The sequence below is a fragment of the Carassius carassius genome, chromosome 4 (assembly GCF_963082965.1).
Source record: "Carassius carassius chromosome 4, fCarCar2.1, whole genome shotgun sequence".
Lineage (NCBI taxonomy): Eukaryota > Metazoa > Chordata > Actinopteri > Cypriniformes > Cyprinidae > Carassius > Carassius carassius.
In genome coordinates, this window is record NC_081758.1 from 22,380,020 (window position 1) to 22,406,536 (window position 26,517).

The 26,517-nt window shown below is 38.7% G+C and overlaps 2 protein-coding genes across 2 annotated transcripts; both read left to right on the plus strand.

Annotated features, from left to right (window-relative positions):
• Positions 1-1,221: 1,221 nt before the first annotated feature.
• On the plus strand, positions 1,222-1,929 carry LOC132130405 (heat shock protein beta-3-like). Its single transcript, XM_059542113.1, has one exon. It carries the CDS (start codon positions 1,289-1,291, stop codon positions 1,739-1,741), a length of 453 nt encoding a protein of 150 aa, XP_059398096.1. The 5' UTR covers positions 1,222-1,288; the 3' UTR covers positions 1,742-1,929.
• Positions 1,930-3,349: 1,420 nt separating this feature from the next.
• Positions 3,350-25,376, plus strand: LOC132139506 (sorting nexin-18-like). The gene is made up of 3 exons (XM_059547906.1): positions 3,350-3,597; positions 3,690-5,148; positions 25,110-25,376. Exons 1-3 carry the CDS (start codon positions 3,517-3,519, stop codon positions 25,361-25,363), a joined length of 1,794 nt encoding a protein of 597 aa, XP_059403889.1. The 5' UTR covers positions 3,350-3,516; the 3' UTR covers positions 25,364-25,376.
• The last annotated feature ends 1,141 nt before the right edge of the window (positions 25,377-26,517 follow it).

The window sequence follows — 26,517 nt, forward strand, 5'->3', positions numbered from 1 at the left end:
CTTCCAACCAATTTGAGAACACGCCAGTAAGAATTCTTTTAATGAAATTAATACTTTTATTCAAAAAAGGCACTTATATATTTCAGATTAATGCTGTTCATGTGAACTTTGCATTCAAACAACCCTGAAAACAGTATCATGGTTTCTATAAAAATATTTAATAATTTTTCAACATTATTGCTCAAGAAATATTTCTTATTATCAAATCAGTATATTAGAATGATTTCTAAAGCTTTGGATAGAAGCATATGCTAAATGATCAAACGCAGAGTGTAAACGTGGATCATTTGACACTGAAGGCTGGAGTAAAGGCTGAAACAACCGCAAAGTTTTGTACACTCCCAAACAAGCATAAAATCCAAAGACATAAACAAACTGTATTCCAGGCCTACTGATGTGTTCAGCCAGTCTGAAATTTTCAGGGGCCCTTTGTTACCAATTATCTATTCTACTGTATGGTAAAATAAAAATGCAGCATCTATATGTACTCATAATAAACATCCACAAGGTGGCAGCATTGATTTATCATTCATATCTGTTCGTTAACCATCATACTTCACAGAACTAAAATTTTTAAGGTATGCTCTTTTGTCAATATGCCAAAATCACATGTAAATATCTTCAGCCTTTAAATATCCTTTAATCCTTAAAAAAATACGAATATTATTTTATCCTTTAAAAGTAAATGTCTACTATTTTAATATATTTTAAAATGCAGTGTACTTTCGTGACGCAAAGCTGAATTTTCAGCATCATTACTCCAGTCTTCAGTGCCACACGATCCTTCAGAGATCATTCTAACATGCTGATTTGCTGCTCAAGAAACATTTATTATTATTAGTAGTAGTAGTAGTAGTAGTATAATGCTGAAAACCACTGTGTTGCTTATTATTTTTGTCCAAACTATGATACTTATTTTTCAGGATTCTTTGATGAATAGGAAGTTCAAAAGAACTGCATTTATTTTAAATCTTCGGTAACATTATAAATGCCATTACTGTCAATTTTGATCAGTTTATTGAGTTCTTTCTGAATAATGTATTATAAAAAAAATTAAATAGTGTATTTAACAACATTAATGTGTCAAGCTTGTCAAGTATAAGCTTCCTACATAGTAGCCTAATAAGATATCAGTTCACTTTGCCTGCTCTAAAAATGGTCCACCCCATCCCTGGCCCAGAAACCTAATCAGGGGACTGTCTTTTAATAGCTTTGGTTGGTCCTACCGGCATTGCACTACTTCACATTCACTACACAAAAAGCCAAGGGAACCTCTGCACCCAGTGTCATGGCAGGAGAGGGGATCACTATTTCCCACTGGATAGCAAGCCCTGTGCGCTACCAGGAGCACTTCAAAACCAGGAATCTTGCTGAATGCACTGAAGATCATCGACTGTTTGCCCTGCCAGGACCTCAATGTCTGCCGCTGAAAATGGACACTGAAGGGAGACAAACAGACACTGAGGACGAGGATTCAGGAGAGCCATTATTTCAAGTCCTGCTGGACGTGACTCAGTTTAAACCAGAAGACATCCTCATACAGGTCCTTGAGGGGTGGCTGCTGATCAGAGTTCGGCACGGGGTGAGGATGGACGAGCATGGGTTTGTGTCGCGAAGTTTCACCAGACAGTATCAACTGCCTGACCGTCACCTCCAGGCAGGAGACCTCAAAGCCATGCTGTGCCATGATGGGATACTAGTGGTGGAGACCAAGGACCAATGGTGGCCAGCGTGTGATTAGGACAACACAGTGAATTAACACCATTCATCAGGACATTAACAAACTTGGGCTGTGTTAGTTGAACATTTTTGTTGTGATCAGTTATCCGGTAAAGCGATCACATTCTTTGCTTTTGTATGACAGTTTTGCTTTGTTTTGCATGCCCCAAGATGTTTAATATTCAGCTTGATTTCCTGCATAATGCTTAGTGGCAACAATGTAATATTCTAGTAAATAAAAAAGAATCATATGTTCATATTAATACATACCCTAAATTAATTTAAAATTGACATCAAGTATGTATCAGTTCCCTTGCAGGAATGTGATTAAGCTCATTATGTCACTGTGCAAGCACGTTTATGTCACTGTGCAAGGCAGCGATAATGTATTAAGCGTTTTTTAAACATGCGTATCTTACAAAGCATTCACCAGCGGGCATCAAAATACTGTAAAAAACTGCTAAAAAACCCGTATATTTATTCTTTAATTAAAGAAGATTTGATGCTTCATGTCTGTGTAATACTGCATTTTAATCGCACAGATATAAATGAATGTAGATAACAAAAAGTCTTAAAAGTCACATATGAAAGAGATTTGTCCGATGTCCGAATCGTGAACTAATTCTACTTTTGAATCGGATCTTTCAATGAATCTATTTTGCGTGTTGATAAAGCATCTGAAGCAGAGATTAGATAAAAATGTATTTCCGTTTCTCTTAGTTTAAATAAAACTTTTAAAATGTTTTGTTTAAAATATACAGAGTGCTGTGCTAATGAAAATAAATGTTCGCGCTTTTTCAAATACAGCTGCAGTTACATTACCTGACCATTTCATTTTAACTTACCACATTGACGTTTGTACTTTAGATACAATTAAAGAATAAGGAAGGATTAGGCCTACTAATGTTTGATAAATTACAAAACTCACCACACCATCGTCTTCGTGCAGAATATCAACGGTCGTTGATCACTGAAGCGCGCTGCGCGCGCGTAAATTAGACATTTACTGGAAAATGTGTTTGGTTTCATTAATTAAATAGGAACGAAATAATTATATTATATTAACCCTTTAGCAACATAAAAAAATATGCCAGAAAAAAAATTAATGAAACAATTTATTTTTCTTTGTTTCGAACCGTAAGAATGTCTGATTAGGAGTGAATGAAGGATTTGACTAATGGATTAAAATGTTAAATTAATATCTGAGTAAAATGTTATGCATATAAAACATGTAGCTACTTGAAACATGTCTACAACTTCATTCTATGACAATGTTGTCAATTCACATACAAAACAGAGCTGGTTTTAATAACTTGCAAAACGATTTAATCCAAGAGATTAAATTTTGTATTATTTAATGTAATGCAAATCACAAATGACACTATGTTTTTGAGCTGAATCATTGCTGGGACGCATAGAGGGAAAGTGTAATGAACACTAAACAGCAATATGATTACACGTGGTTCAGGGCATTTAATTTGGGTAATTTAATATTGTGCCGTAATGGTGTGTTTTGTTGCAAATTAATCATTAAAACAGTTCATTGTAAAGAACTGTTCAAAAGAACCGATTCTCGAAATCAGATTTGATTCGTGCTTCCTGGTAATTAGCTCCGCCCTCGACTACTGGCTGCTCGTGCTCGGCGTTGTTCAGCGAGGAGACTGCGAGAGTGCGCTGCTGTCGGCGTGGGACGGGTGCAAAGCAACGCTGCTCTGGAAGGTAAACTCCACAGATAAAGAAATGACCAGAGTTCTGAGGTTTTTAAGCACGACAGCCAATTGATTGTCAGGTTATCGTATGACCATTGTGAAGAGGACGCTGGAGTATTTGGATTTACGGTTCCCTCAACAGAAGCGCAAGTTGTTGACAGTATTGCAGGTCAGCGAGTGAGCGAGCGAGCGAGCGAGTGAGTTTGGCTTGGAGTTAGCAAGCTGATACACTAACCTTTAACGCTTTTAAATTCAACGCAGCTTAGAGAGATGGCTTTGCGAGCGAGAGCTCTGTATGACTTTAATTCAGAAAACCCAGGAGAGATATCGATGAAAGAGCACGAGATTGTAACTCTATACAGCGAGCAGGACATTGAGGGCTGGCTGGAGGGGACGAACAGCAGAGGGGAGAGAGGGCTTCTGCCTGCGTCCTACGTCGAGTTTTTGAGAAATGACACCGTCTCGTCTGTTAACCACAACTCTCGATATTCCAACATTCCCGCTGGTGGTTTTGACTTGGAAAATCAGACTCAAGAGAGCTACAACACTGCACCAGCCTACCCTGCACTACTTCAGGAGCAGCAGCAACAACGTCCAGGGACTCCAGCCAGTGATGATGATTGGGATGATGACTGGGACGATCACTCGTCTGTAGCTGATGAACCAGGGGTTGTTGGTGGAGTGTATAGGAATTATGAAGGAAACAGACCCTCTGGCTACAGCATCTCCACCTCCTCCATGCCTAGAGGTGCACAACAAGCCAAAAGTTCAGCCACGGTCAGCAGAAATCTGAACAGGTTCTCCACTTTTGTGAAGTCAGGAGGTGAGGCGTTCGTGCTGGGGGAAGCGGCCGGCTTTGTAAAGGATGGGGATAAAATCTGCGTGGCGATGGGTCAGTATGGTCCGGAGTGGCAGGAGAACCCATACCCGTTCACTTGCACTATTGATGACCCTACCAAGCAGACAAAATTCAAAGGCATGAAAAGTTACATTTCCTACAAGCTGACGCCGACCCACACGCAGAACCAGGTCAACAGAAGATATAAGCATTTCGATTGGCTCTACGACAGATTGGTGGAGAAATTTCCTGTCATTTCAGTGCCACACATCCCTGAAAAACAAGCCACTGGTCGCTTCGAAGAAGACTTCATTTCGAAAAGGAGAAGAGGGCTGATATGGTGGATGAATCATATGACCAGCCACCCTGTACTAGCCCGGTGTGACGTTTTCCAGCACTTCCTCATCTGCTCCAGCACCGATGAAAAGGCTTGGAAGCAAGGGAAGAGAAAAGCCGAGAAGGACGAGATGGTCGGTGCTAACTTCTTCCTCACCATCAGCACTCCAGCAGCCCCTCTTGACCTGCAAGACGTCGAAAGCAGGATTGACGGATTCAAGGCCTTCACCAAGAAAATGGATGACAGTGTAATCCAAGTCAATGCCACACTCAACGAGTTCGCCAGGAAGCAGATAGCTGGGTTTAAGAAAGAGTATCAGAAAGTGGGACAGTCTTTTAAGTGTCTAAGTCAGGCGTTCGAGATAGACCAGCAGTCGTACTCGGTCGGTTTAAACCAAGCAATTGCATACACAGCGGAAGCCTACGAAGCTATTGGAGACTACTTTGTGGAGCAGCCTAAACAAGATGTGGACCCAGTGATGGATTTGTTAGCCCTGTACCAAGGACACCTTGCCAACTACCCAGATATCATCCATGTACAGAAAGGTACACATTTGCTTGTTTATTTGTATAATCATCATAGAAATATGCATAAAACTGTGTTTAGCCTGAGATCAGTGGGTATGAAAGACCTGCTCTCAGAATTGTTTGCTTTGCTTGACTGACTAGTTTGCATTGAAGTGCCACTGATGAGTTAGTTCACTGCCATCCTGGTTTCGTCTGCCTGCTGAGTCACATGGGCTTTAGCTGTTGCTGACGTGCTTTGTGTTTTTTCTGTGGTAAATCAGCCACGTACAATGACAGACTGAAACTACTGACATACTGCATTGTTCAAGAAAGGTTGACAGGGGAGTTTCAGTACACATGCAATCATTCAGTGAATGGCATTGATTTGAGCATGGATGTTATTGTGACACATTTCTGACCATTTATAATCTCCTATATATCATATTACAAAACAGTAGCATTTTACTTCAAATCCAAAACATGGAGGAATGCTTCATTTTTATCTGAAATCATGATGCTCCTGAATGCAAATAAGGGCCTCTGAGGGTGAAGGATGTGTAAAAATCCCACCTTCCAGCGTTTGATTAACTCCTTGAATATTTACGACATTTGTATTAGCATTTGCAGATACATGTGAGCCTTTACAATCTCAAAGCTTGAGTTCATACATGCAGTCAGATCATTATTTAGATAGACTTCCCGTTTTGGCTCAGTCATTTTTAAGATGGAGCGAAATGAAACGGCCTCGCAAAAATCCAGATCTATTACAAGAAACATTTATTGTCACAAGCTCATGAGCCCAGAGCAAAGACTTCATTATGAACTTGCTAAAAAATAATATATAAAGGGGAAAAAACTCTGTATACCATTCAAAAGTGTTGGGATCAGTAAGACCTTTTTTATTTTTATTATTTAAGAAAGTAAATACTTTCTTCAGCAATGATGCATTAATATTAATTGTAATATTAATATTTATTATTAAACATATTTTATGATATAGTGTTTATATACTGATTGTCTGTATGTTTTAATAGAGAGTATGACTTGAATTATAGGAAACCTTGAATTTTACAAGCTGTTTGAACAGCCCACGTTTATGTAGCAACTTGTAACCACAAATGAACAAATAGTGTGCCTTTGTCAAAGCCCACAGAGATGTCTATGAGCCACAGGTTAAAGGTATGCATTGATTTGTCTATCTCCTTGTGGGAATGTAGTGAATGTTTTGAGCTTGCTGTTCACAAAAGTTTAAGAAGTGGACTAAATTTAGCTAGATTTATTTTTATGAGTGTTAAATGTGCAAACCAGATGTTTAATGCAGTACAGACAGGTGCTGTAGACACCAATGTCACCCTTTTGTGACTGCACAATGCTTTGGAAGAAATAGAAATGCTGTGTCGTACTTCCAGCAGAGAGGTCTCAGTCTGTGACACATTCTAGCACTGAGTTCACCTGCAGCTGGCTGAAGCCCAAATGCCATAGTCATACATGGGCATTTGCCAAAAGGTGTATTGTATTTTTAGCAAATTCTTATTGTCATTGTCACCATTTAATGTAGAAGAAACAGCCTTATTATAGATGAATGCTGTGAGAAATGACACCTTTTCTCCATTGCATCTGTGGTTTAACCCACTATTTCACAGTTACTATAGCTTGAGCAAACATCTTCAGGTCTTTAAGAAAACAATCTCCCACACCATGAATTAGTTAGTAGAAAACTATGAGCAAACCTGTCCACTTTCCATCACCTCTGTGTCAATAAAACATCTCTTGGAGTGTGTGGGAGGCATATAATAACTCTACAGGCATTCAGTTATCTTTCAGAAATAATAATGATCATTTGGCTCTGATTTCTAGTTATATCTACTGTATCTTATTGTCATTTGCCATCTGTTTAGCAACTCACATACTGTCACCCTTTTACTAAATCTCATGGCACCTCAAAAATAATGCTTAAAATACTATTAATAACTATACTATAACATACCTCGGTAAACAAAAGATAAAGGCTTCTGATCAGTGTAACCCAATAATCCTTTTGCAGTTGTTTTGTAAGATTATCCAATTTCTAGGCAGTCACAATGTCCATCTGGATAAATGATAGGGCTGTTTTTTTTTTTTTTTTTTTCTTATAAAATGAACATGAGCACGGCATTAGAGCTTAGATCGGGCCCAACAAATCAAGCCCGACCCTACCCGAGCCTGAGCATGTTGTGTCCGAGCCTGGCCCGGCCCGACACGTTTACTGTAATTATGAGCCCGAGCCTGATTTAAACCCGACCATTTTTAATATGTGGGCTGTTATAACCAGGGGCGGCGCCAGATTTTTTTTTACCGCAGGTGCTGCTGTGCTAGATCATTTAGGCTACGGGGAAGCTGCGCAGTTCAAACCAATATCATATAATAAAATATAATGAAAGATATAAATAAATAAATATGATTACAGTGCAGCATTACCAATCCCAGCTTGTATCCCAGCTTGTAGGCCTGCTTCACCAGAACAATGCCTGACGCGGCTCTGGTGCGCTGCTGTAGGTGACATAGAGGGAGACCGCCGACAGACCAGGCTCTTGTCTTCATGACAACAATATCTATACTTCATGTTAAGCATAAATATAAAGCCTACTGATAAAGGACACCGTCAACAGTATTGACGGCAAAATAGACTATGTTTGACAGGTGCAATATTTGAAAATCGATCATTTATTTTTTAAATTACATTTATATCTGAATTTATGTCAACCTATAGACTTTCAAACATCAATCATGAATTAATGTCTTTGTGTACAAAATGACATAAACATATTTTCCTATTCTATTTTGCCTGGAAACGCTTCCAACACGCTTGCGTGTCGCGTGAAAAATAGGCATCGGTTCTATTTCTAACATGCACGTGTTTTCCGCGTGGTTCGAGCCGCGCCTGAGATGCGCGTCTCACGCAGGCAGTCTGCAAGCTCCAACCTGTTAACATGGGAGCAGAATTAAAAACGGACACGCCACGCAGCTGAGACGCTTGCGCCACGCATCCAGTGTGTCGCCGGCCTTAGAATCAGCTGCAGGGCGGGATTAGTTTAAAATGTTTCCATACCTCCGATTTTCCTCCAAACTTGCTCAAAGTTAATTCTCCTGTTTTAATTTTTTTTCTTTGCTTCTTCAAGCTCCATGTTGCACTTAAGCTACTGATTAGTACAGCACGCACAGCAGGTGTGATGCGTCACGCATGCGAGACTACGAGTGGACGAGACGCTGCGCATGACACGTGACGTGCTTTATAAAGGGCCTGACCCGACCAAGCCCGAGGACGGTGGCGGGAAATATTGGCCCGGGTCGAGCCCGAGTTCGGGCTCGGGCAGAGAATCTAAGCTCTACACAGCATGTATTGATTTCTGTCACTATAGTTGCTTCTCTTTGATGTGCAGTGAAATATGTGGTTCTTTTGACAATTAGAGGAAATAATGATTCAGATGTGATGTCGTTAATATTATAGCTGGGGAAGTTATCATTGTGCATTGCATTGACCCTCAACCAGCCACTGCAAGGCTAGCTACAACCTTTTGTCTGTTTGACTAATATCCAGTGTTCAGTATCTTTAATAATTAAGTTGCATGTTTATTGTAGGTGTTTGTCTGAAGCTCTGTGAAAGAAGCACATATTCACAAGTCTAATTTGGCCAGTCCAATCGAGTCACACATTCCTCAGATACATTTCTGTAAACTGAAAATTATCTACCCACCCTTTTTGTTTGTGGAACACTAAAGGACACATTTTTTTACACTACATAAATTCATAATGAGCATGATTCAAAAAATAAATGGCTTTTTAAATTGTGTTTTTCTTTACAGTGTTCCCAGCCAATTGAATTCACATACTCTCATTAATGTTTGCCTATGTAATCAGGACATATTCAATCAATGCTGTATCTGTGTGCTATGCATGTCTTCATATTAGCCCACCACCTCCCCAGCACCACCTGCCTAGATCTGCTATGCAGATCTTCCTCTCTCTAGCAGCAGCAGCATGTTTATTACTTTTAATTTTACGATCTGAGCATTTAAAAGCAGCAAGTTGCTCTGCAGCAGAAGCAGATCTAGTCCTCCAAGACCAAACCTATTTTAAAATGTAATTTAAAATACTTTAATGGCAAAACTTAATTTTCTGCAGCCACAAATTTACTGGTTTGGTGCTCAATAAATATTTATTAGTAGTAGCAGTATATATTGAATACATTGGTGCTGCTTAATATTTTGGTGGAATAGAATATATTTTAAATTATTTGACCGATTGTATTTTTTTTTAACAATGTCAAAAGTCTGTCTGTACTGTCACTTTTCAGTTTAATTCATCGTTGCTAAATAAAAATATCTTCTTTGGTGTTTAACTGAAGAAAGAAAATAATACAGGGTTAGAAACGACATGAGTGTGAGTAACTGATGACAAAATATTAATGTTGGGGTAAATGATCACATTAATCCAATAACCATTAGAGAAAGTACATAATTGCTACTTTAAGTCTTCACTGTCACTGCTGTTTGTCAGGGAAGATAATGATTAGAGTCATAAGTTTCAGCCACCAGAAGAGAGATCAGCTTCTGAAATGGGCTGAAAGCTCAAATTCATTTGTCTCAATTCTGGCAAATGTCAAGTCAAGTCACCTTTATTTAAATAGCGCTTTAAACAAAATACATTGCGTCAAAGCAACTGAACAACATTCATTAGGAAAACAGTGTGTCAATAATGCAAAATGATAGTTAAAGGCAGTTCAACTATCTGTTGTTGTCCTGGTCTCCGCTGTCTTTCAGGGCAGAAGAGGTCCTTTCTAGGTGCTGATCCACCATCTGGTCTGGATACATACTGGATCCGGGTGACTGCAGTGACCCTCTGATCTGGATACAGACTGGATCTGGTGGCTACAGTGACCTCGGAATAAGAGAGAAACAGACAAATATTAGCGTAGATGCCATTCTTCTAATGATGTAGCAAGTACATAGGGTGTTATGGGAAGTGTTCCCGGTTCCGGTTTACCTAATTAAGTTTTTTTAATTGCAGCCTAAAAGTCCTTTAACGAATTTGGATATTAAAAGCATATTAGTATGTTATGTGTAAGCCAGGTTAAAGAGATGGGTCTTTAACCCTTTGACACGTACGATCACACCGGTGTGATCAGTCTTGGCTGGTCCCTGGAGCGTACGATCACACCGGTGTGATTAGAACGTTCAGTAAATCACGTGATCAACTGCTAAATTCAAAATTTCAAACTTTAGCTTTCACTGCTTTCCCGCTTTGACTGGCACTGAGCCAGAGACAGACGTGCTCAGCTACAATTATTATCACAACTGTTCAGTGTATTTTAATGTTTATTTTATGTTTCATTCACTTTAAATTACACTACACAATAACAGAAATACAGGTTGTTATTGCACACTCATATTTATAACAGTAAAAGAACATTTTAAACATGTAATATTAATATTTATTCAAGTCAAACACATACCTTGTAGATAACAGCTGTTTCACACCGCAAGTGTCAGCAACGCGTGAACAGCGGGTATTTTTTCAGACGTGCGTGCATGTTAATCAATGAGTGCATTCACTCCAGGAGCAGCGTGTGAGCGTCAAGCAGGAGCGTCGCGTGAGATGCAGTGAAGCGGGGGTTACAGTCATTTATTCCGGGAAACATGGATGATCTTGCATGTTGTAAATCCAGCAGGCTCTAAGTCCAACTCTCCATCAGCGTTGTAAACAAATAATGGCGGCGCCAATAGCCCGTCACGTGATAACTTACCGATCAACAAACATGATGTTTTTTTTCACCAAGTATTAATACCACATTAGGAGTTAACTTAAATATATTTAACGATGTTAATAACTACAAGTTTGTAAATATTTTGTATAAAAAATAAAAATATTTTAACTGTCATGGATTGCAGTCTTTTTTTCCCGCTGATAACTGAAGTAAAGCTGACGTCACCGTTACCTCACAATCGCCTTTGTTGTAATTTAAAGACACAACTTTAATCCAGCTCACCAACATAAGAGAAAATGACAGATAATACATTTAAAAGAAGAAAACTGACAAATGAGGAAATTGAGGACATTTTTTTTAATTCTGATGAGGAGATTTTTGACAGCGAGGCAGAGAGTGACAGTGATGAGGATCTTCCCCCAAATCTTGAAGCTCTGGACAACTTTGAAGATGAAGAGATGACACCAGTTCCTAATGAGGCAGAAGAGATAACGTTAAACTCGTTGTGGAAGGCAACCAACCTTTTTTATCCTCCTGGCCCAGGCAATTTTAACAACCAGCACTGTGGTGTGCAAAATCCACCAGAATCACCCAGTGAGGTAAATTGTTTTAAATTGTTTCTAACGGAAGATGTCATGGGAGAAATTGTGGAGGAAACAAACCGCTATGCCTCTGACTTGCAAGAGAAGGAAATGAAAGGGAAGCTGGTTAAATGGGTTCCAACAAATATCCCTGAAATGTACACATTTTTAGTGTCAGTTCTCTTAATGGGTGTGATCAAAAAACCATCACTTCGTGATTACTGGAGCACAGACCCCATGCTCTTGACCCCATTTTTTGGGTCTTTGTTCTCACAGGATCGCTTCCTTCTGCTCCTCCGCTGTCTTCACTTTGCAAACAATGCGACAGCAGTTTCCAATGACCCGCTGAAAAAAATTAGACACATATTCACTGCGCTCACCTCCTCTTTTCGTCGCATTTTTGTGCCATACAGGGATCTGTGTGTGGATGAGTCTCTGATGAAGTGGAAAGGCAGGCTGGCATTTCGTCAGTTCATTCCATCCAAACGGCACAGATTTGGGATCAAGTTTTTTGTTTTGTGTGATGTGCTAACTGGTTATGTGGAGGACATGATCATTTACACCGGATCCTCCACTGACATCCAACATTACCCAGGACTTGGGATTTCTGGGTCCGTTGTGATGACACTCTTAGCACCTTACGTAAGCAAATGTCATGTTCTATATGTTGACAACTGGTACAGTAGTCCCACACTTTTCCAGCACCTCTTGTCACTTGGCACTGGAGCTTGTGGGACTGTGCGCGGAAACAGAAAAGGGATGCCAAAGTTCACCTGCAAGATGAAAAAAGGTGAGGTGGAATTCGAAGAGAATGGGTCACAGTTGGCAGTAAAATGGCATGACAAGAGGGATGTTCATGTCCTTACCACAGTCCATCCAACTGGTATGGCAGCCACAGGCAAGCTGGATCACCTCACTGGGCAACCAATGATGAAGCCAGTCTGTGTGCTGGAGTACAACAAAAAGATGGGTGCAGTGGACAAAGCTGATATGATGACTGGTTTTCATGAATGCACCAGAAAGTCTACCAAGTGGTACAAGAAAGTATTTTTTCATGTACTCGACACGGTTTTACTCAACAGCCACATCGTCTACCGGCAAATTACTGGTGAGAAATGGATACAAATAAATATAAACAAGATAAAAAGTGCTAACATTTTTAATTAATGTAATTTAAAGTGTTAACAAATTCACAATAATAAACAGACCACACGGTCACATACTATTATTTTCTCCTCACTTCCTATTGATGTGCTCTACTATGAGTAGGAAAGGAAATCACCTCCTTACAATTCAGGACCAACCTGATGAGAGGGCTGCTGGAGGAGTACAGCACATTGCGAGGTCCAACCAAAGGCGGGCGTCCTGCCTTGGACACTCCTCTGCGCCTTACAGCCAGGCATTTCCCATCTGAAGTCCCTCAGACCACTTCCCAGGGCAGCAAGACCAGGCGGCACTGCAAGGTCTGCCTCTCCAGCACACGCAAGGGCAAGCAGAGGCGCCTCACCAAGCACATGTGTGTGCCATGCAACACTCCCTTGTGTGCTGTCCCGTGTTTTGAGGAGTACCACACACTGAAGCATTATTAAGCCTGTAAAAAGTCCGAGTATATTAATTCATGATGATACATTGTTAATTATTATTTATTGTAATCATATTATTGTGTATAATAGTTTGCTTTAAACAAAACCATTTATTAAAAGTCAGTATATTTATAGTTTTTTGTTTAATATTTATTGTACATATATTTGTTTTTATATTTGTTTACAAAGCTGATATGATGACTGGTTTTCATGAAGCATTATTAAGCCTGTAAAAAGTCAGAGTAGCCTATATTAATGAATTTATGATGATACTTTATAATTTATTGTAATTATATTATTAAATATAAAAGGTACCAGTATGTATAATATAGTTTGTTTTAAACAAAAACATTTACCAAAAGTCAGAGTATATTTACAGATTTTGTGTTTGTTTATGATACTATTTTAATTGTTAGTCATTGTAAATATATTTGTTTTCTGTTTTGTAATAGTAATAATAAACGTTTTTGTATAATAGTTTGTATTAAACATTTACCTTACATTTTAATAAAACATACATGAAGCCCAAAACATACATTCTTTTTGGGCTATATGCACAGCTGCACTACTTCCTGAACTTCAGCCAGCTCCTTTGTTTCCGGTCTGTCATTATTGGACAAACTGATTAATCCAGGTTTGTCGGATTATTGTTGCTGTGATTCCTTAGGTCAGGCACACCTGGATTAATCAGTTTGTCCAATAATGGCAGACAGAAAACAAAGGAGCTAGCTGAAGTTCAGGAAGTAGTGCAGCTGTGCATATGCTATACATATCTCTCACTACATGGTATGAAATCTACATGGTATGACATCATCAAATTATATTTCCCTATACAAACATTTGAGCAAGCTGATAAGTGAGGTGTCACCTTTATTTATATAGCGCTTTAAACAACAACAAAAAAAAAAATGTGTGTGAACATATATTTATATAATAATTGTATAGACTATATGGTCACACTTCACTTATTAGCTTACTCAAATGTTTTGTAGGCTAGGAAAATATCATTTAACAATGTCATGCCATGTAGCTTTACTCTGCTTTAACATGGCATCTTTTGATTTGCTTTGCAATTGAGAGATATAAAACTCGGTGAGCAATATACTAAAACAAACAAGAAAATTGATTTAACGTCAAATATGTGCTTTGTTATATTCACGTTATGTATAACGTATCAATTCAACTGAACCCTGACTTTACCCCCTGAATGCACGGATTATGGAACATTTTTGCAATAACTTATGCAAAATAGACAAACAAATCGTAATGACGTGAACGACCACATTTTTGAGCAGTCCGTTTTACAAGATAATTTTTATGACATAAAATCTTTATTCATATTTATTGCATGCTTGTAAATAATTCTAGATGCTTCAGAATAAAATTAACAACTAAATACTAATACTCACCGATTGTCACGCGGCATTTCTGGGGGAGATGCACCGATTGTCACGTGGCTGTTCTGGGGGAGATGCACCGATTGTCACGCGGCGTTTCTGGGGGAGATGCACCGATTGTCACGCGGCGTTTCTGGGGGAGATGCACCGGTTGTCACGCGGCGTTTCTGGGGGAGATGCAACAATTGTCACGCGGCGTTTCTGGGGGAGATGCAAAGTACCATGTGCAAGCGAAGTTCACAGCAGTGGAGGGAGGGGGGGGGGCAGCAAACAGAACCATTTCAACCATAGTCGGTACACGCTAACAAATTATTTGAGAGGTTTTGAATAAAAAAATTAAATAAAGCGAAATATCCAAGCTAACGTTACTCACCTGCAGACGGTTATCCATTGTGTGCGCGCCATTTTGACTGAAATGTCACATGACAAGGTTCATGCGTCTCCATGGAAATTAGAACGCGACTGATTGCAAAATAACGGTCGCAGAAAAAAACTCACGCCAGACTGCTGGTCTGACTATTTTAGAACTTACGTGCGAAAAGGTTAATCTAGATTTAAACTGCAAGAGTGTGTCTACCTCCCGAACAATGTTAGGTAGGTTATTCCAGAGTTTAGGCGCCAAATAGGAAAAGGATCTGCTACCCGCAGTTGATTTTGGTATTCTAGGTATTATCAAATTGAGTTTTGAGAACGTAGCAGACGTAGAGGATTACAATGTAAAAGGAGCTCATTCAAATACTGAGGTGCTAAACCATTCAGGGCTTTATAAGTGATAAGCAATATTTTAAAATCTATACGATGTTTGATAGGGACCCAGTGCAGTGTTGACAGGACCGGGCTAATATGGTCATACTTCCTGGTTCTAGTAAGAACTCTTGCTGCTGCATTTTGGACTAGCTGTAGTTTGTTTACTAAGCGTGCAGAACAACCACCCAATAAAGCATTACAATAATCTAACCTTGAGGTCATAAATGCATGGATTAACATTTCTGCATTTGACATTGAGAGCATAGGCCGTAATTAAGATATATTTTTGAGATGGAAAAATGCAGTTTTACAAATGCTAGAAACGTGGCTTTCTAAGGAAAGATTGCGATCGAATAGCATACCTAGGTTCCTAACTGATGACGAAGAATTGACAGAGCAACCATCAAGTCTTAAACAGTGTTCTAGGTTATTACAAGCAGAGTTTTTAGTAGGGGTGCACCGATCACGATCGGCCGATCGTTAATGCGCAACTTGTCAGTAAAGCGGTTCTCTAATCAGCAGTAAATTCCATCAGGTGCGTGATTTCACATAGAGCCGCTGTTGCTACACAGAGCCATTGTTAACTGAGAAGATTCCACGTTCAAATCCACGTTCGTTTTCAGCGTTTATTTACGCATCTTCTCAGTTATCAACGGCTCTGTGTAGTAACAACTGCTCTATGTGAAATAACACACCTAAGGGAATTTACCACTGAATAGAGAACCGGCTTTACTGACGAGATGCGCATTAACGATCGGCCGATCTCGATCGGTGCACCCCTAGTTTTTAGGTCCTATAATTAACACCTCTGTTTTTTCAAAATTTAGCAGTAAGAAATTACTCATCATCCAGTTTTTTATATCGACTATGCATTCCATTCGTTTTTAAAATGGGTGTGTTTCACCGGGCCGCAAAGAAATATAGAGCTGAGTATCATCAGCATTACAGTGAAAGCTAACACCATGTTTCCTGATGATATCTCCCAAGGGTAACATATAAAGCGTGAAGAGTAGCGGCCCTAGTACTGAGCCTTGAGGTACTCCATACTGCACTTGTGATCAATATGATACATCTTCATTCACTGCTACAAACTGATGGCGGTCATATAAGTACGATTTAAACTAGGGATGGGCGTTTTCCACAAATATCACATTCGAATATTTGAGCTCACAAAAAACGGATATTCGAATATTCGTTTATTTAAATTAAGTTTAATGAGACAGACGTTATTTTTCAGCAATATTTGTTTTCATCATTTTGAACAAGCTTACACACAATAAGCTTTAACATCACACATCGTGTTTTGTAGCTGAAAACCTTTAACAATGCGTGCAAACAAACAAAAGTACAGATTAAAAGCAAAAAATAAATAAATAAAAAGTTAACGAAGAAAAAAGAAAAAGTTAAAGAGAAAACGTAAAGCAGCCTGCTGCAATTAGGCTATTGTAGAACGTAGCCTACACTTAACTTTGAAACTTTTAAACTGTCAGCAAATCTTTTTTGCTTTTTTTTCTATTGTTTTACATGTTCTTGTTAAGAAATACAGGCATGTAAATATGATCGGAGGAAAGTCGGCTCCTTAGTCTGTTAACAATAAGGCCAGCCGCGGAGAAAACGCACTCTGACGGGCACAGACGTTGGCGGGACTCAGTTCTCTCATGTTTTCATCGAGTAACCTGAGATGTTTGAGCCGAGGGTCTAGGGCAGACGCGAGAAAAGGAGTTTTCTCTGCATTCTCCAAGTTAGCGGTGTTTCGTTGCTTGAGAGATGCCGCAACAATGTTCTTGAATTCGGTCACTTTCTGTGATTCTCCACGGCATAGTTGAAGTAGGAAGACCGCAGTTCTTAGGGGCCGTTCACATATTGCGTCTCAAGTTCGTTATTTCCAATGTAGGCGCGCGGTATGCGCGCTCATAATGGAAGCGACGTGGTCGCGATGCGCACGCGGTGAGACTCGCCCGTTTTTTTCCAAGCGCGTCCGCACCGCATCGAGTTAAAAACATCTCAACTTTTCAGAGAGCCGCAAGCAAACCGCGGGTCATGTGACAAGAACTAACCAATCAGCTTCATCCTTTCCCTTAACAACGTTGAAAGCTCAGCCAAGATGAAGGAACAGCTGATTATATCTGTATATGGATTGCCATTTTGAAATAAATTTAGTAGCAGAGCTACTGAAAGCCATTTTTTGTGCTGCAAATCCATTTATCCTTTGCTGAAATTTCTGCATCTTCATGGAGAGAGCGCGTCATTGTTGCTTAGCAATGACAGACGCCTCAGGTGCGCTTCTGCCTGAGCGCTTTGGAAAGAAGGAGAAAGCGGCGCGCCTAGCGTTTTCCATGCGTTTTTAGGCGCGATATGTGAACGGCCCCTTATTCATTCATTAATTATTTTTTGCTTGCATACATCTTCAAATATGCCGTGGAGAATCACAGAAAGTGACCAAATTCGGTTTAATTGAGAACTTTTTTTTTTTGTTGCGAAATTCGAATATCATTTTTATTTATCGAATAATTAGAGCAGAACGAATATTCGAAAGTTCGACTATCCGTGCACACCCCTAATTTAAACCATGCTAATGCACTTCCATTAATGCCAACAAAGTGTTCAAGTCTATGCAAAAGAATGTTGTGGTCAATTGTGTCAAACGCAGCACTAAGATCCAATAAAACTAATAGAGAGATACACCCACGATCAGATGATAAGAGCAGATCATTTGTAACTCTAAGGAGAGCAGTCTCAGTACTATGATACGGTCTAAATCCTGACTGGAAATCCTCACATATACCATTTTTTTTAAGAAGGAATATAATTGTAAGGATACCACCTTTTCTAGTATCTTGGACAGAAAAGGGAGATTCGAGATTGGTCTATAATTAACTAGTTCTTTGGGGTCATGTTGTGGTTTTTTGATGAGAGGCTTAATAACAGCCAGTTTGAAGGTTTTGGGGACATATCCTAATGACAATTAGGAATTAATAATAGTCAGAAGAGGATCTATGACTTCTGGAAGCACCTCTTTAAGGAGCTTAGATGTTATAGGGTCTAACATACGTGTTGTTGGTTTAGATGATTTAACAAGTTTATACAATTCTTCCTCTCCTATAGTAGAGAATGAGTGGAACTGTTCCTCAGGGGGTCTATAGTGCACTGTCTGATGCGATACTGTAGCTGACAGCTGAATGGTTGCAATTTTATCTCTTATAGTATCGATTTTAGAAGTAAAGTAGTTCATAAAGTCATTACTGCTGTGGTGTTGGGAAATGTCAACACTTGTTGAGGCTTTATTTTTCGTTAATTTAGCCACTGTATTGAATAAATACCTGGGGTTATGTTTGTTTTCTTCTAAAAGAGAAGAAAAGTAATCGGATCTAGCAGTTTTTAATGCTTTTCTGTAGGATAGGTTACTATCCCGCCAAGCAATACGAAATACCTCTTGTTTTGTTTTCCTCCAGCTGCACTCCATTTTTCGGGCTGCTTTCTTTAGGGTGCGAGTATGCTCATTATACCATGGTGTCAGACTGGTTTCCTTAACCTTCCTCAAGCGTAAAGGAGCAACTGTATTTAAAGTGCTAGAAAAAAGAGAGTCCATAGTTTCTGTTACATCATCAAGTTGTTATGAGGTTTTGGATATGCTAAGGAATTTGGATACATCAGGAAGATAACTTAAAAAGCAGTCTTTTGTGGTAGAAGTGATGGTTCATCCATACTTGTAACAAGAAGTAGAATTTACAATTTTGGCTATATGAAGTTTGCACAAAACTAAATAATGATCTGAGATATCATCACTTGGCTGCATATTTTCAACACTATCAACATCAATTCCATGTGACAGTATTAAATCTAGAGTATGATTTCGACAATGAGTAGGTCCTGAAATGTGTTGTCTAACCCCAATAGAGTTCAGAATGTCTATAAATACTGATACCAATGCATCTTTTTCATTATCAACATGGATATTAAAATCACCAACTATTAAAACTTTATCTGCAGCCAGAACTAACTCGGATGTAAAATCACCAAACTCTTTAATAAAGTCTGTATGGTGCCCTGGTGGCCTGTATACAGTAGCCAGTACAAACATAAAAGGGGATTTATCATTAACATTTGTTTCTCTGGATAATGTTATATGAAGCACCATCACTTCAAATTAGTTATACTTGAAACCTGCCCTCTGAGAAATCCTGAAAACGTTGTCATAAATTGAAGCAACACCTCCCCCTTTGCCTTTTAGACGCGGCTCATGTTTATAACAGTAATCTTCGGGGGTGGACTCGTTTAAAATAATGTAATCATCTGGTTTTAGCCAGGTTTCTGTCAAACACAGCACATCTGTATTATGATCAGTGATCATATTATTTACAAAAAGTGTTTTCGTAGAAAGGGATCTAGCAGACGGTCGGTTAGGCCAGTCTGTCTGCTTCCTGACCTGGGCCCCAGTTAGTCAAGTATAAACACTAAGACAATTTGCCATATTTCTAGAGAGAAGAGTGGCGCCACCCCAGGAGGGATGAAGACCATCTCTTTTCAACAGGTCAGGTCTGCCCCAAAAGCTCGTCCAATTGTCTATGAAACCTATGTTATTCTGTGGGCACCACTTAGACATCCAGCCATTGAGTGATGACAATCTGCTATGCATCTCGTCACCACGGTAAGCAGGGAGGGGACCAGAGCATATTATAGTGTCTTGACATCGTGCTTGCAAGTTCACACACCTCTTTAATGTTATTTTTAGTGATCTCCGACTGGCGAAGTCGAACATCTATAGCACCGGCATGAATAACAATCTTACTGTATTTACGTTTAGCATTAGCCAGCACTTTTTTAAATTTGCCAAGATGTCAGGCGCTCTGCCTCCCGGTAAACATTTGACTATGGTGGCTGGTGTCTCTATATTCATGTTCCGTACAATAGAATTACCAATAACTAGAGCACTTTCATCAGGTTTCTCAGTGGGTGCATCACTGAGTGGAGAGAACCTGTTTAATGTTTTGATCGGAACAGAAGAGCATTGGTTTGACTCATGACTACGCTGCCTCACTGTCAGCCAGTTGCCCTGCTGCAGGGGCTCTGTTGCCGGAACCGAACAATGTACAGGAATCCCTGAGCTAGACGCATCCAAAGCCGTATCTAGAGCCCTAACATTCTTACTGTCCTCAATTAAAGTTTGGATGCGTGTCTCTAATTCTGAAATCTTCTCTGTCAGCCTAACTATTTCCCTGCATTTATCACATGTGAATTCCTCATCAGCGACAGAGATAGATAAACTGTACATGTGGCAAGAGGTGCAAATAATAATAGCAGGAGAAGCCATTACTCACCGTGCTTGATGAAATATTCTTACTGCGGTTGTTTGATGAACTTTTGAAAAACTGGAGCGAGAGAGAGGAGAGGAGAGGAGAAAAGAAAACAGCGATAGGTTCGAATGAAAACGCTAATGACAACCTAATGAGTGCTAATGCTTTGCAGGTGTACTGCACTCACGGATATAAAATAAAAGTGAACGAACAAAATTAATCTGAATAGATTGATCGATAATATCAGAAATATGGTGTGAATTAAGTTATATTTTATCACTTTAAAAAACAGAGAGTGATAGTACGATAAAGGTTCTAGAGAAAAATAAAAAATAAATAAAAACAGCTACACGGAGCTACGACTAGCAACAGAAGGCCAACAGGAAGTAGAGAAAACACTGTGCAACAGCGACACCCGCAGTCAGGAGGTGAGTCCTCATTGAGGATACAAATGAGGATGACAAATGTGAAATACAAATGTCTTGTATTTCACAGATGATGACTTTGGTATTATCCTTAATGCCCATGAATCTAATGGTGCAAAGCAAATTGGACTTTAAATCCCTCACGTTTGCCAGTGATCTGCTTTTGCCTTCTCATTTGTTTGAAAAGCCAAATAATTTATTTGTTTGTCAGGCTGGAATATATAATCCGCCACCTGTGTTACCAAAGTCCCATGTCAAATGTCATGATCCAGATTTGGGTAATATGGTCCAGGAATCAGTGCAGGACTTGTTCTCTGGTTCCAGTTCAATGACAGGACTGTGTTGTGTAATAGCACACATTACGTAATGCCTGAAGTGGTTCTGCAGCAGCAGGCTTTATAGTAGCTCGAGCAAAGCTTCCCATGTGTGTCTCCTTCTTTCTCAGACCATTTTCATATACCTGGCTTGTGCTGCAACCCTGTATTAGCTCTTATGTTTGATATTCCACCTACTAAATGCTGTTTTCATACATGATGACAATAAATAGTTCAACTGAAGCCTTAACTGAGGGAAAAGAACATGTTTTGGTGGCTTGAATGATGTAAAATGTATTTGATTTATACCTGTATCCTATTTTTAGTACTAATATTTACTGAGGTGTGCTTGTTGTATATCTGTAAGATATCGGATAAGTGGTCTCCACTCCAGCTATTGAAATGGTCTTGAGATGTTGTTTGTGTGTTAAGAGTTCCATGGTTTTGTGTAGTCTGAATACCTTCTCATCAGCGCCGTCAAAATAAAAGGCCTGCCTCGAACACATCGGCCAAGCAGAAAAACGTATCGGCCGATGTCGATATTTGAAAAATGCCAAATATCGGCCGATATTTCGGCCTTGGTGATATATCGGTTGACAACTAGTCGTAAGGCCCGTTCACACCAAGCACAATAACTATAAAGATAAAGATATAATTCTAAAAATCTTTCTCAATATTAAAGAATAGCATAGCTAGTTCACACCAAAACTATTACAATAATGATACAGAGGAACGATATCGTTATGATCACTTTCAAAACAATTTTTTCCCCCAGCTGATGAACGTTAATTAATTAAATGGCGTTCCATTTGAAAGCAGTGATGGTGATGGAGATTTAGCTGTAATCAGGGCAACGGCTTTACTGACGAAATGCGCGTGACAATCGCATCCGATATATCGCCCATCCCTAACTGGTTGTATGAAGTGTTGCTGTCTTTAATCTTTGATCCACATCTTTTCTTCCTTAAATGTATTTGTCTTCCTCTTGTGTGCTCTTTTGAACTGCATTTGTGACAGTCAGTATTGAGTGTGTGTATAGCCCTATTCAGACAAGACTAGTTTTCTAAATGACGTTTGAGTTACAATTCTTATCACTCAACGTCTGAAAGTTATATAATTTTTTTTTTTTAATTAAAAACCATACTTAAGTAAACTTTAAGAGTTGTAAACTTCACAATTGGTTGTTTATAATTAACGCACATACATGAACAGTGAAATTTAGTAAGTATCTTACACTTGACACTTAAGTTAAAATGTGCATTCGTCACAGTTTTTGCGATTTGGCTCTATTTGTTAATTTGATCTTTTATTGTTTCACTGGATACTATCCATATTGAAATGAAATGAAAGTATGCAGATTGATGCGCATACAGTACCTCATGTAGGTCAAAAAGCACATGAGCTGAAGCGTTTGAATAATACAATATTGGCAATCACAGACATTAGCATTCGGAGTTCGGACTGGATTAGATTTCTCAGAGGATTGCTGAGTTTGCTGAAAAACAGTAGGTGATTTGCTCTGGAATTCTAACAGAATTTGTGTGAGAAAAACACAGACTTGCCAGATTCGGATGGGATTAAAATCGCAAAGCAAGTCTGTGAAACACAAATTTCTCTAACGTCCCCCTGGAAAACTATTCCTATCCGAATAGGGCTTGTGTGTGTGTGTGTGTGTTTGAGGAATTTCAGGGATCTTTGTTACACTGAAGTGAAGGCTTCTTTTCCAGAAGGCAGAATGTGTGGAGTTTGGGGGATGGGATGTTTGGGAATGTTTTGCATGTTTCTCCTCACTGAGGAGGGAAGTCAGGCCATCTGTGCTCAGTACTTCACTGATACATATACCGCTTTCAAAGAGAATTATTATATCATGAGATTTCATCACAAAACTTAATCATCTTTAATGTAATACCAAGTTACCTTCAAAATTCCCATTCCAAGTTTTATTTGTCAAATGTAAAACAATTGCTACTACACTTAGCAGTAAATTGTAAGTACTGTCTCTTTGAGCACAAATACTCTATGGTAATGCACTTTTTATAGTTTGGTTTCACTTTCCATTCATTTGTAAACTCACATTTTTGTTTTTATGTTCGATTTTTATTCCATTCCCAAAGACGAACACAATATTGTTCAAAAGTTTGCGGTTGGTAAGATTTTTTTTATGTTTTGAAAAGTCTCTTTACCAAGATCCATTATTATTTACCAAGATCCACTCATGTTGTCCATATTTCTTTTTATGCTGTTTTACAGTGTTATGCATCATAATACAGTATTTAACAGGTTTAAAAAACGTTTTTCTTATAACAAAAATAACTGAACGTTTAAATACAACAAATCAATACAGAAAAATATATAAAGTTAAACGTTTTATAAATATGTATATATATATATATATATATATATATATATATATATATATATATATATATATATATATATATATATATATATATATATATATATATATATATATATATATATATATTGGTGTATACACTGATGGTCTACTCAATTGTATTTGTTATTCCCACCAGCATATCAACACTCAAAGAACCAGTATCGGTTCTTCCTTCCAGTTAGGTGTTCTTCTCTTTCCTTATAAGTTGAGAGATTGTGTTTGATGACTATAACTGTTATTATGTCAAGTGTGACACTCTATAGTTCATTCTCATTTCCTGTCATTGTAATGTGTACTAGGCTGGGAACAGTGATGTCTTTGACATTCACTTATAGTGTCAGATGTTTTATTACGGTCAGTACCATAGTCTTTGTAACAGTTTTTTTTGAGCATTTTGCCATATATTGTTATTTTATGTGTACATTAGCATATTGTGATTAGTTAATCATAACAAAACATTTTTGTAAAATAAAATTTGCAACCTCCATTGCTGAACTAGTTTCACATCTCTTGCATCACTCTGCTGGCTCTTTCCTTTCACGTAATAAAATAAATCATATCAAATCAATATTCCATGGTCATTTTTTTTAAATTACTGAGTAGCAATTTAAGTGGGGTAATGTACCGTCAGTTGGTCGTTATAGCAAGATAAACACCCTTAGAGTGACCTTCTCACCCCGGCTGGGTTTAATTTGCGATAATGACTGGCTTATAGTACATTATTATATACGCTAGTGATAAACACTTCTCTGTTTTCTTCTTTTTATTTAGACTGCACTTTCACAAGTGTTTTTCCCCCCTTCTAAGTAATGTCCACTAGACAAGGGCAGCTGATAATGCACAAATGTGTCCAGTCTGGTACAATCTAACTGTATTCTGAACAGGAATATTTGTGCTTTTTTCCTGCATTTCACATAACTTTTATGGTCTGTGAATTTGCAAGACTCTTTTGCAGTGATGGCAGGGCTGGATACAGCTGACACGTTTCTCATTACTCATTCACTTTACTTCCTCTTGTAGACAAAAGATATTAGACCAGCATTCATTTCAAACATACAGTACATTCAGAAGCACCAGCTGAAGTGAAATCAAAATGTGTCTTCATTCCCCAAGCAATTATTCAAGTGGACAATCAGTAAAAAAAAAAAAAAAAAGAAACTAGTAACAAGCAATAAGACAAATAAAAAGATTAGAACATAGATATGAAATTAAATAGACAGCACTTTACAGTTTTTCAGGCAGGTCTCTTCACGTAACTTGATGTGCTCTTATACTTCCCCACACTTTGAAATCCCCTGGTCTAAAGTATGGCAAACTATTTTTACAACAAAATTGATAAATATCTCATAAAGGTGACATCCTGGTCATGCCATATTGCGCTTAACAAAACATGATTTGCATCAGCCACATTCATGGCAGAAGTACAGACGAGTATAACCTGTTTAGGCCATTTGTCATAACTTCCCTCTTGAGTCTGAGTCAATATTGAGTCTCATCCTGGTTCCGCTCTCTTCGCAGGTGCTCTGACGAAGGTAAAGGAGAGCAAGAAGCACATAGAGGAAGGGAAGATGGAGATCCAGCAGGCAGATGGGATCAGGGAACGCTGCAACATCATCTCTTTCGCCACACTGGCTGAGATCCAACACTTCCATCAGACTCGAGTGCGGGACTTCAAGTCCCAGATGCAACATTACCTACAGCAGCAGATCGGCTTCTTCCAGAAGGTCACAGGCAAGCTGGAGGAGGCGCTGCAGAAGTATGACAATGCCTAAATGAACACAGTTCATGGTAATAGTCTAGTTTGGACTGTTTTCCTCTGTGAAACTGATGATAAAGGCCGAGAGCATGGAATCCCTTCGATCCTGCTACTAATGTCATATAATTTAAACGTGTTCTTCACACAGATAAATGAGATGTTGATATGACTCGGGGAGCTTGTGTGGCTCCTCACTGACACCTTTTAAACACTTTGGACCCTTTTAGCAGTTCTTAGGTCTTTACAGATCTTTAAGAGCTGCTGTCGTCACTATGTGCCTTTCAATCTCATCTCGTTGGTATTTTTTATAACTGCTTAAAAAGGACTATATATTATTCTTCTGCTGAGGTTTGTTTTATAAGGTTGGATTTTATTAGTTTATACAAATTTCACTCCTGCTTAAAATGGCAGGCGAAGGAGTAGCTAGCTCATGTTTGGAGACAAGCGTGGGAGTAACTAGACATGATGCCCTATAATTTGGTACCCTGTCTGATTTTTTTCCCCCTTCCCTCCCTATGATATTTAGTTTCCAATGCAAAACAGAATGTGCATTTGAGGGAAAACAATAGTCACCGTCAGATCACCTGTGGTCACTTTGAGACAATTGAGCAGGAACCTAAAAAATGTTTAAACATGATATAAACAGGAAGCACAGCTCTCAGGATAACAAGAGTTCATTTCGGACACTTCAGCCTACCATTTTTTCAAATAATGAGATATTACTGAAAACTAATGGTCCCAAAGTGCTCAGAGAATCCAGTAGATTTTTACTTCTCGATTTTACTTCTGGTTCCCAGGACGAACCACACCTAGATGTCCTCAAATGTTTAAAGATTCCAAATAAAATGTTTACATAACTGCTAGTTGCATTGAATGTATTTTTCTATTGTATGTGTTTTGAAGTAGGCACTGCAGGCACCACAGTTTTCCTAAAAGAGCACATTTTATTTTCATTCTTTAGTTTTTTCTCTGGCTCTTCCGCTGGTTTATTCAGTGTATATAACCAATATTGACACAGTTTCAGTGCAAACATTAGTGTTGAGCCGAAGGAAGGAAGGGGGAATCTTCTTTACTGGTGTTGATGCATGAAAAGATGTTTTCACGTTGTACATGATGATAATAATAAGAGACACTTGTGATTGTTAATTTGCATCAGCAATAAAGGACATT